Consider the following 11,228-nt stretch of genomic DNA (forward strand, 5'->3'; position numbering starts at 1 on the left):
TGATGCCACGGCACTCTAGCCCGGGCAACAAAGTGAGACTATGTCTCAAAAAAAAAAAAAAAAATGATTGTCAGGGGGGTGCAGGGCACAGGAGTCCCTATGGGGCAGGTCACAGGTTCTGGTGGCTCATCCGGCTCCATCTTGGTGCCCCCAAGCCTGCCCGGCAGCAGCTGCCTCAATCTGGGGGCCCTCAGGTGGCCTCCCACATCACGCCTGGGTTTAACTACAGTCTAACCACCAAGGAGCAGCCCCGCTCCCCTCCAACAGAAATGTGGGTAAGGATGAGAAAAGACAGGTCTCAGAAAAGGAAACACAGTGGTTCTAAGAGGGGGGAACTGCTTATTTTCACAGAGAAATGAACTTAACAAGGCACTGAGATTTTATTTGGCATGTTTCAAAGTGTCAAAAATGTTGGGTAACACTGAGCACGAACACTATGTGGGAACGGCGGTCTCCTATCTTATTGGTGGGAGCGTAAACTGGAACAACTCCCATGGAGATGAACTTGGACATCTCAAAATTACAAATGCACGTGCCCTGTGGTTCAGCAATTCTCCTTCTAGGAGTTGATTCTACTTGGACACAGGTGAAATATTCTAGTGTTTGTACTCTAAGAAAAGATGAGATGAAGGCAGCATCCACTGTGGATGGAAACACTTATCAGTAAGGAATTGGTTGCACTATGGTGCCTTCATTTGCTGGAATATGATGAGGGAGGAGGAAGAGCACTGGAGCTCCAGTGTAAGGAAAGAAAGGGACGCTCTTTGCAGTATTATTATTCTATTATTATCGAAGCTTCAGTGAGCTGCGACCGTGCCACTGCATTCCAGCCTAGGCAACAGAGGGAGATTGTCCCTAAAAAAATAATAATAATTAAACTTAAATCACCAAGTTAAAATGTGGGGAGGGGGGGAAGACACCTGAGCAAATATGCTTCCATTTGTGCTAAAGAGAAAAATAAAACAATATTTGCTTTTCTCTGCAAGGACAGCTCCGGAAGGAAATACAGAAAAGGGTAGCCTCAGGGAAAATTGAGCAATTGACAGTCAGGAATGGGAGACTTTTACTTTACGAATTTTGAATTGTGTGAATGTATTACCTGTTCAAAAAATATTTTAAAAACACACGCATTGGGCAATTGGGGATTTATGGAGTGTGGTTCTATTCCATGACTCCAGGGGGGTACACAGGCATTTGTTTTACACCAGTTCAAGGTGTCCATTTATGTTTTATGTACTTAAATTACATTTAAGAATTAAAAAAAAGAACTGACAAAAGTCACGGAGTGCTGCTCTGTGCCAGGGCGGGCGGGGTCCCAGCCTCCTGGAGCCCCCAGGACGATGGAACAGCCCCAGACAGGTTCGCTCTGCCGTCCCCCGCTGGACAAACACTGGGGTGAGAGCAGAGCGCGGCCCTGCCCCCAGTCTGGCGCGGTGCCAGGCTGGCCTGGCTGGCAGCGACTCCCGGGCAGCCTTGCTGCCCTGTCCCCTGTCCAGGGCCTTTCTCCGCAGCTGCAGCGTCTCCTGTTTCCTGGGCAGCCTCCCGTCCATTGTTGGCTGAATGGTCAGGACCCACTGCCTCCTGCATTATTGATGCGGCGCGTAAGGCGCGAGCCCCGGGGGTGCAGGGGAAACTGAGCCTGTAGCCCCCGCCAGAGCAGAGCCCGGGTGGCGCACTGCACAGAAGGCCGAGGGCACCCGCGGGCAGCCAGATCCCCGGGAAGAGGAGAGGACCGGAGCGTCGGGAAGCCACACTTCTCTGGTCCGGTCATGGGCCGGAACAAGGGGAAAGCGCCCCCGCGCCCAGCGAGGCCCGGGACGCCAGCCTCGGGGGAGCAGGAGTCTGGGTCGGCCAGCGCGGATGGCGAGCCCAGCCGGGAACGCCGGCCGGGCCGCGACAAGGCCCGCAGGGTGAGACAGGCCACGCAGCCCGCCACCACCGGGGGTCGCATGAAGCCCACCGCAGAGAGGGACAGCCGGAGCGGAAGGCCGAGGGCTGAGCCGCCACAGGAGGTCCAGGAGAGGGAAGGCAGCGCGCGGCAGGGACGCGGGACCAAGGAGAGCCATGAGCCTGGGGACAGCTGTGGGGGGCGCCTGGAGCAGGGGAGCCTCCCCCAATTAGAGGAGCGGACGGGCGAGCACGGCCATCGCAGGAAGAGAGGAAAAGGGCGGGGACCCTCGGCTCGGCGGGGCCACCAAGCGACCCAGAGTCTCGATGGGGACACGTCGGGCGGCGACGGAGGCAGCTCCTGCCCGGACAGCGAAGCCCGCGAGGTCCAGGAAAGCAGCGGCCAGAATGGCGGGGCCCCGGAACTGCGGCCCCAGACGGAGCCAATGGACACGGGCTCAGAATGGACCAACGTGGGGCTGGAGTCAGCGCCAGAGCCATGCGAGCTCCCGAGCACCGACGGCCTGAGCAGCGACGAGCCTCCGGCTGAGCCCTGGAGCCAGGAGGGGTCGTCGGGGACAGGGCCCCAGAGAGTGAGTGCGGATTCCGGGACAGACACGGACTTGAGTCTGCGAGGGGCCGGGCCTAGAAGGGGCCCACGTGCAGCCCCGGGAACGCCGAGCCAGGCCCCTGAGGCCCAAAAGGCTGAGCCCGGCGGAAAAGCCACGGTCCCCAGGCCTCCGGAGGGCAGCTGTGCGCGCGTCCGCGGGAGCTCGCGGGCTCCTCGGGACACCGGACCGGCCTGGAACGCGGGTGACACAGGAGCGCAGCGGGGCGTCGAGCCTGAAACAGCCGAGGCTTCGACGGCTCGGGCTCTGCGCCGCCGGGTCGGAAACGTGGTGGGGAAGGTGCAAGTGGATGCTGGCGAGCGCGAAGCCGCAGGGGAGGACGAGCCGGGGGACCCAGCGCCCACGGCCGCCCTCGTGGTGGTGCGCAGGCTCCGCGAGAGGCCCCCGCCGGGCCCCGCTCCCCAGGCCGCGGGTCCCCGCCGCGCCAGTCTCAAGGAGCGGCTCCTGCGCGTGGTGCGGGCACTGGGCCTCCTGCGGTGGCTGCGGCTGCGGCTGCGGCTCCCGCCGCGGAACGCCGAGGGGCAGGGGGCGGGGCCGCCGGCTGGCGAGGGGCGGGGCCTCGGGCCGCGACTGCGGCGCCGCCTAGCGTTGCGCCTGGCGGGCGTAGCAGGGCTCGGGGGACAGCCCAAGGCTCCCCCTGGCGGCGGCTCGAGCCCCCCGCAGGCCCCGAAGAGCCCGGTCCCCGATGACCCTTCGGACCAGGAGGACCAGAGTCCAGATCCCAAGTTCGCGGTCGTGTTCCCCAGGATCCACAGGGCGGGGAGGGCGTCGAGCAGCCGGAGCTCTGGAGAAGTGTCCGCGGACGCTCCCACAGGGGAGGGCCGCGTTTGGCCTCTTGCAGGGGCCGGGGGTGACAGTGAGGGACGCAGAGCGAGTGGGGAAAGGGTGGCCGGGCCCGGCCGTGCCTCCGTCCTCGCCCCGACTGCCCCCGACGGGCCCCCACTCGACGAGAGCGGCTCCAGCAGTGAAGCGGAGCCGGAGCCCCTGGCAGCGGAGACCCCGGTGCACTGGGCGCAGGGTTCGGGCCCCCGCGAGGTACCTGGGCTTGGCACGGTCGTGCTGCTGCCCCAACTCGCCTTGGAGACCCGCCTGCAGCGGGAGAGGACGCCGGGACCGGGAGGGTCCCTGAGGGAGCGGTGGGAGCTCGAGGACGAGGCCGAGGCGGCGCTGGAGAGGGACCTGGAGCTGAGCCTCGGCCCCGGCCTGGAGGCGCTGCCTTTCCTCGGTGCGGAGGGCAGGGGCCTCGGAGACGGCCTGGAGGACACTGAGGACCTGGCCCGGCTGCGGTGAGCTGGCGCCCTTCCGCATCTGCCATCGCTGGCTCGCGGTTCCGCGCAGCCCACCCTGCCTCATCTTTACAGATTGTATAGACCCAGTGTTGCCCCAGGAGAGGCCGCCTGGCTGGAAGGGGCAGGAGAGGGGCAAGTCGCGTGCACTTCCCCAGCACAGTCGGCACCAGGCTTCCTTCTGGGACAGTGCCTGGCCCTGCTTGTCCTTAACAGCCCAGTCCCCCTTGTATGGCTAATGCTCTGGGAGGTTGGTGGCAGAGCTAACCCCCAGCCTCCTCCTCACCCAACTCCTCCCCCTCCTCCCTGCTGTCCCCACAGGCTCGTGTGTGACAGCTCCGTGCTGCTGTGCCTCAAGAAGAGGTTTCACCTGGGCCGCATCTACGTATGGGGGGCTGCAGGGAGGGGCTGGTGGGCTGGGATTCCCTTTCCCCTGGAGACACAGGGCTCCCCAGCACCCCTGGAGCTTCCCCTTCCTCTTCCTCTCGGGGCTGGGTGGTGAACCCTCTCTGGGACCTTCTCAGGGGGCTGGAGGGCTGCCCTGGGGTGCCTTGGAGCCCCTGCTCCCTCCACACTCTGATGAGAGCTTCTGCTTTCTTGCCCAGACCTTTGGGGGGCCCCTTCTGCTCTCTCTGAACCCCCACCAGCCCCTGCCTCTCTTCTCACCTGAGATCCTGGCCAGCTACCACCCCAGGAAGGCCCCCAACACCACCCCGTACGTGCCTTTGCCCCACTGAGTCTCTGCTCGCCTCCCAGGCGGCCAGGCCCCAGCGTGTGCCATTGACTGAGGCCCTGGGGCCTATGGGCATGTCCTGCTACACCTAAGAGGGCCCCAGGTGCTCATCTCTAGCAACATTATCATCTCCCCCTGCCCTCCTCACCCAGGCACATCTTTGCTGTCGTGGCATCAGCCTACAGCCTGTCTCAGAGCGCTGGGCAGGACCCCTGCATTCTCCTGGGGTGAGTCGTGGCTGCCCTGCTTGGCTGAAGGCTGGTGGGTTGGGGCATGAGGTCTGTACTTGAACCTGCTCGTCTGGTCCATGGCTGGGCCGCAGCTCTGGACTTCATTAGTGCCATGCTCCTGCCTGAAGTCTTCACATGTGCCCCTGGAACACGGCATCTTGGGCAATTTTTTGTTTGGTCTCCATGCCCTGGGTCTGTCTGCATTTCCAGGGGTCTCCCCCAGTGTAGGGTCTCCTTCCAGGTGTCACTTCCAGGTAGCACATCCCCGCCTCCCAGGTTCAATGGAGTGGTCCTGCATGTCCCTTCTGGAGACCCTACCACCCTCCACCCCCATCCTTAGCTCCTCCCTCCTGCAGTGGGCACAGCGGCTCAGGGAAGACAGAAGCCACCAAAAAGGTTGTTCAGTTCCTAAGCAGTCTGGAACAGGAGCAGACGAGGGACAGAGGGTGTCAGGTGAGGGCCAGGCTGGAGGCTCATGGACCGAGCTGGCTGCCTGTCTCCCTCTGGGGGGCAGCTGGCCATTTTCCACCCTGGGATCCAAGAGGGACCCTCTTTGTCCTTTGGCCAGGAGAAAGAGGCTACTTTTCAGGCCTCTGGCATCTTGTGGGGTTAGCCCCAGACATTGCCTCTTTTGATGGGACCAACTCCCCCGGGGGCCCGGCCCAGCCAGCAGAGGTGTGGGGTACCCTCAGCTGGGGTGCCTGGTGGTGATAGCACTGCTGTCCTAGGGACACTTGAACCTTCCCCACCCCATGCAGCTGGACGACGTGCTGCGCATACTCAGCAGCTTTGGCCACGCCAAGACCGTCCTCAACGCCAACGCCAGCCGCTTCGGCCAGGTCTTATGCCTCTGCCTGCAGCAGTGAGTGACAGGGGTCCAGCTGGGCGCAGGGGGCACCCGTGATCAGTGACCCTTACTGGGAACCTGAGGCTACTGCCCTTGGGTCTAGCCCCTGGTGGGGCCCACAGCACCCTCTGTCTCCTTTGCCCACAGTGGGGTCATCGTGGGAGCCTCTGTGTCACATTATCTGCTTGAGACCTCAAGGGTAGTGTTTCAGGTAAGGGACACCCTGCTGCCCACCCCTTCCCAGCTCCTAGGGTGGGAAAGACAGAGGGGACCACTGTACACCGCTAAGTCCCAGGCTGGTGTGCCCTAAGCCAGTCCTCCTCCCGAAGGCCCAGGCTGAGCGGAGCTTCCATGTGTTTTACGAGCTACTGGCGGGGCTGGAGCCCGTGGAGCTGGAGCAGCTCTCCTTGCAGGGACCAGAGACCTACTACTACCTCAACCAGGTGAGGGCAGCCCTCGTGGTGCCAGGGAGAGGGCCTGCCCAGAGGAGGGTCTCTGCCCTGGGTCTGGGGAGGAGCGGAGTAGAGGGAGGCTGCGAGGTGGTTGGGCCCTGCTCCCAGCCTCGCTGTGCCCCGCAGGGCCAGGCCTGCAGGCTCCAGGGCAAGGAGGATGCCCGGGATTTCACAGGGCTGACCAAGGCCCTGCAGGTGCTGGGCTTGTGCCCCGAGGAGTTGACCACGGTCTGGGCCGTGCTGGCCACCATCCTGCAGCTGGGCAACATCTGCTTCTCCTCTTCAGAGGTGGGCTCCCCCGTGGGCAGGGGCCAGTGGGGGCACAGGGTCAGGGGAGGCTTCTTTGTATAATCAGGGCAGTGATGATGGCGCCAAGCGTTTGTGTATAGGGGACTACAAAGCCCTGGCTGTCCTGGGGAGCAGGCAGACCCCCATTGTACAGTCGAGAAAACTGAGGCCTGGAGAGTCTGCATCTCTCCCAGTGACTCTGCCACTAAGCTGTCACCCTAGGAAGAACACCTGGCATTAAACAGGCAGCTATTATGTGCCCAGTACTGTGTAAATCACTTTACATTTGTTTTCTAATTTAGCTTTCATGAGGACACCGTGACATAAGGGTTACTGTTTCCCCCTTAACAGGCAGTGGGGGCTCGGAGGGGAAAGGGCCTGAAAGGGCCAGATGGTCAGGACTCGCACCAGGGCCCTCAGACCCACGGCCTGGTTCATAGCAGCCCAGATCTCTCCATGTGCTGTGTCGTCCCTTTGGGTGACAGGGCAGCTTTCTGGGCAAAGCAAGGCCCTGCTCCTGCCCAGGGGGATGTGTCCATTGCTCAAGCAGAGCTGTCCCTGTCCCTCCCTTCTCTGTCTAGCGCGAGTCCCAGGAAGTGGCTGCTGTGTCCAGCTGGGCCGAGATCCACACGGCAGCCCGGCTGCTGCAGGTGCCACCAGAGCGCCTGGAGGGGGCTGTCACCCGGAGGATCGTGGTGAGTCCGGGGTTCCTGGGCAGGGGCCCAAGCTGGCCCCTGTGGAGGGCCACAGGCCTGACGCACCACATGTGCCTCCTCTGCCCTCCAGGAGACGCCCTATGGTCGGGTCTCACGATCCCTGCCTGTGGAAAGCGCCATCGATGCCAGGTGGCCCTGGGGATGGGAGAGAGCCAGAGCCGGGCCTGGCGCTCCGCTCCGCGTGGCTCACTCCCTGTGCCTACAGGGATGCCCTGGCCAAGGCCCTGTACTCACGACTCTTCAACTGGCTTCTGACGAGGATCAACGCACGGCTGGCACCCCCTGGGGAGGGAGGCAGCGTGGGCACCGTCACTGTCGTGGATGCCTTTGGCTTTGAGGTCACCACTTGGGGTGGGGCCCAGGACGGAGGGGGGTGCCTTTCTCGTGCATTCCTGGGGACCCTGCTGCTCCAGCTCTCCCTGGCGGGGGGTCTCTCGTGAAGTGCTTGCCTGGCTGGCACTGTGCCTTCTGTGGCTCCTGCATCTGCTGGGCGACTGCTGACTCAGCACTAGGGGGCAAGGGCCCCGCTGGGGGTGTAGCGTCCAGTTGAGGAGTGAGGCTGGCGGAGAACTCCGGGATTCTCACGTCCACTCCCCTCCAGCCACACATTGCTTCGAGGTTCTTGCCACTTGCCTTGTTCCTTTGCATGGCCTCCGCTTCCTCCTCTGGCCTAGCCTGGGCTGTGAGCCCTCCTGGTATCTCTCTGGGAGGGGCCGGAGCACACTTCAAGCCCCAGCACCAGCCCCAGCTGTCCTCCCGCTGGGAGGCATTGCTTAGCACAGCAGGTGAGAGCAGGGCTCTGGTGCAGTCCTACCACTTACTAGCTGTGTGACCTCAGGCGAGTTAATCATCCTCTCTGAGCTCTAGCGTTCCCATCTGTAAAGTAAAAATCATAACAGGACCCACCTCGTGGATTGCAAAGGCTTGAGGGAGATGGCCCCTGAGAGAGCTGCGTGCTCCGTAGGTGCAGCCATTCTGCTCTGCTCTGTCCAATCCTGGCATTGCCTTTGGAGAGTCCTGTGCTGCTTGGCCTTGCAGGGACTCACAGGAGCTCCAAAGGCAGTGGAGCCCCAGGATGGGCCCACCTGCAGCCTCCCCTCCCATAAGCCAAGAGCGGAGGGAAGAGGGGAGTCCCCCAAATAGCTCTGAGTTGTCACAAGCTCTGCACCCCTTTCTAGAAGATCTAGCCCCTCAGGGCAGCCAGGTGGGGGCTGGCAGGAGAGGAGGTGGCCCCTGCCCTTGGTCCCTGGATAGGCACTGTTCACCGCCCCCTGCTCTGTCCTGCTCTGCATAGTGTGTCCTTGGTGACCACTGGCTCCCTGAGGAGGGCAGCGACCGTGGTGCCGTGCGTGCACGCTCTCGTGTGTGTGTGTGTGTGTGTGTGTGTGTGTGTGTGTGTGTTTCGGAGGGTACACGAAGCTGTGTGAAGCGCGGGCTCTGCCGGGCTCTCTAGCAGAGTGCTGAGGCAGCACAGAGGATGCTGGAAGCTTCTTGGAGGCAGCAGCCTGGACTCTGCGTATGATGTGGCATCTGATGCCAGCAAGCTACGTAGTGGGAAGAGGTGCCCTCCAGACCCCAGCAAAGCGTGACCAGAGGCCCGGAGACTCACAGTAGTGCTACAGCAGAGGGCAGGGGCATGGGGGGCTAGAGGGACGCCTGCCGTGTGGCCGGGCAGGGCTGAGGCTACTCGCATGCTGAGCCAGGGCCTTTGGACTTGACCCTGTGGTGGCAGCATCTGCCCTGAGCACCACTCCTCCCTGCACCTGGACAGAATGGGGGCAGCCCTCGGGGAAGGGGGCGAAGGGCACGGGCCTGCGTGCCCACCTCACTGCCACCTGCTCCCAGGCACTGCGGGTGAACGGCCTGGAGCAACTGTGCAACAACCTCGCCAGCGAACGCCTGCAGCTCTTCTGCAGCCGGATGCTGCTGGCGCAGGAGGAGGTATGACGGCGGCACTGCAGGGCAGAGGCCACCTGCGCAAAGAAGGGTAGTGAGCCGAGAGCCCCGCCCTGCGGCCCCTTGCTGCGGGGTGTCTCAGTCCTCCCGAGACACCTCAGTTTGCTCACCCGTGAGATGGGAGGGTCATCCCTGCTCCAGCTTGGTGAGGCCCCCACAGACGTGGACAGGCTCTGTAAATGACCAAATGCTGGCTGTTCCCAGGAGGAGTGTCAGCGGGAGCTGCTGTCGTGGGTGCCCGTCCCTCAGCCTCCAAGGGCGTCCTGCCTGGACCTCTTGGCAGACCAGCCCCACAGCCTCCTGAGTATCCTGGATGCCCAGACAGGGCTGTCCCAGGTGAGGCTCAGGACAGTGGCCCCAGTGTTAGGGACAAGGAGTGGGGGCCCTGGGTCACCAGGCCATAGCCAGCAGGGCCTCCTGGGAGGACAACAGCATTAGGGGGTCCAAAGACCCTGCCTGAAGCCCCTCAGCACAGCCTGGGAAGGCCAAGGGGGAGAGGTCTGGTCTCCCCTGACGCTGGGTTCAAGCCTTGTCTCTGGGTGGTCTTGATCAAGACACCTGGTCTCTAGGGTCACCCATGTGCTTGCTGCAGAAGAGGGACAGTAGTGCCCAATGGGTGGTGTGGTGGGTACTGCACAGGGCTCATGAAGGGCTTTTGCATGTGCCTTTCGACTGTGGCCAGATGCCGCTGGGGTCTCTGACCAGTAGGGAACAAACCTCAGGGCCATGGTGCACCCATTTCACAAACACTTCCTGACCGCCCCCTGCCCACCCCGACTTAAATAGCTCCTCTTGCTCTTCAGCCTCATCCCTACTTCCTATTTTATTTTGCTTATTTTGTGTTTATTTCTTTATTCTTTGAGACGGGGTCTCGCTATGTTGTCCAGGCTGGAATGCAGTGGCTGTTCACAGGCGTGATCATAGCTCACTGCAGCCTTGGACTCCTGGGCTCAAGTGATCCTTCCACCCCAGCCTCCCAAGTAGCGGGCACTGCAGGCGCGTGTACCACCTCGCCCGGCGCCTGCTTTATAGGGACTGTGCCTGTACACTGTGCAGCGCACAGCGCGGGCTGCGCTCTACGAGCACTGGGTCCCTGTCTGAAGTGTTCGAGCTCTATCTGCAGCGCATGTTAAGGGTCCACTAAAGAGTGAATGAACCAATGCACGCGTGTGCCAGGGACTGTGCGAAGGATAAAAGGTGAACAAAAATAGACCCAGTCCCTCCCCTCTTCAAGCCCACAGTGTAGCGGGAGAGAAATATTCGTTTAAAAAAACCAGAAAGGCAGAGCCAAATATAAGGTCACACCTACAGGGCTCTGTGGGTGTGTACGTGGGGACACGAGGGCGTGTCTGGGCCGAGGGTCTCTTCTGGGAGCTGAGGCCAGAAGGTGGAGCAGGAGTTTCTGTAGAAGCTCAGTGTAACAATGTGGCCCTGAATATAAGGCAACCACCCATTTTCTTTTCTTTTTTTTTTAGAGACAGAATCTTGCTCTGTCTCTTGGGCTAGAGTGCCATGGCATCAGCCTAGCTCACAGCAACCTCAAACTCCTGGGCTCAAGCGATCCTCCTGCCTCAGCCTCATGAGTAGCTGAGACTACAGGCATGTGCTACCAGTGCCTGGCTAATTTTTTTCTATTTTTAGTAGAGACCGGGTCTCGCTCTTGCTCAGGCTGGTCTTGAACTCCTGAGCTCAAATGATCCTCCCGCCCTGGCCTCCCAGAGTGCTAGGATTGCAGGCGTGAGCCACCGCGCCCTGCCCCCCATTTTCCCGACTAGAGTTTGAAACTGAAAGGTGAAAGACAAAATAGTCAAACATAGGCTGGGCGCTGTGGCTCACACCTGTAGTCCCAGCACTTTGGGAGGCTAAAGCGGAGGATCACTTGAGTCCTAAAGTTCAAGACCAGCTTGGGGCCAGGTGTGGTGGCTCACGCCTGTAATCCTAGCTCTCTGGGAGGCTGAGGCGGGCGGATTGTTTGAGCTTAGGAGTTCGAAACCAGCCTGAGCAAGAGCAAGACCCCGTCTCTACTAAAATTAGAAAGAAATTAATTGGGCAACTAAAAATATATAGAAAAAACTAGCTGGGCATGGTGGCGCATGCCTGTAGTCCTAACTACTCGGGAGGCTGAGGCAGGAGGATCGCTTGAGCCCAGGAGTTTGAGGTTGCTGTGAGCTAGGCTGACGCCAGGGCACTCTAGCCCAGGTGAG

The 11,228-nt window shown here is 61.4% G+C and overlaps 1 protein-coding gene across 1 annotated transcript in view; it reads left to right on the top strand.

The window, feature by feature from the left end:
• Positions 1–1,769: 1,769 nt before the first annotated feature.
• LOC105824703 (unconventional myosin-XV-like) overlaps positions 1,770–11,228 on the top strand; it is a 31,148-nt gene continuing 21,689 nt past the window's right edge. The window contains exons 1-13 of the mRNA XM_012662238.1: positions 1,770–3,802; positions 4,124–4,187; positions 4,408–4,517; positions 4,688–4,762; positions 5,077–5,218; positions 5,524–5,627; positions 5,760–5,823; positions 6,191–6,352; positions 6,934–7,047; positions 7,139–7,197; positions 7,274–7,406; positions 8,914–9,009; positions 9,229–9,360. Coding sequence (XP_012517692.1) covers positions 1,770–3,802; positions 4,124–4,187; positions 4,408–4,517; positions 4,688–4,762; positions 5,077–5,218; positions 5,524–5,627; positions 5,760–5,823; positions 6,191–6,352; positions 6,934–7,047; positions 7,139–7,197; positions 7,274–7,406; positions 8,914–9,009; positions 9,229–9,360 — 3,288 coding nt within the window. The remainder of the gene's footprint in view (positions 3,803–4,123; positions 4,188–4,407; positions 4,518–4,687; positions 4,763–5,076; positions 5,219–5,523; positions 5,628–5,759; positions 5,824–6,190; positions 6,353–6,933; positions 7,048–7,138; positions 7,198–7,273; positions 7,407–8,913; positions 9,010–9,228; positions 9,361–11,228) is intronic.

Source organism: Propithecus coquereli, unplaced genomic scaffold, assembly GCF_000956105.1.
Source record: "Propithecus coquereli isolate 6110/MARCELLA unplaced genomic scaffold, Pcoq_1.0 Scaffold76, whole genome shotgun sequence".
In the NCBI taxonomy this organism is placed as follows: Eukaryota; Metazoa; Chordata; class Mammalia; order Primates; family Indriidae; genus Propithecus; species Propithecus coquereli.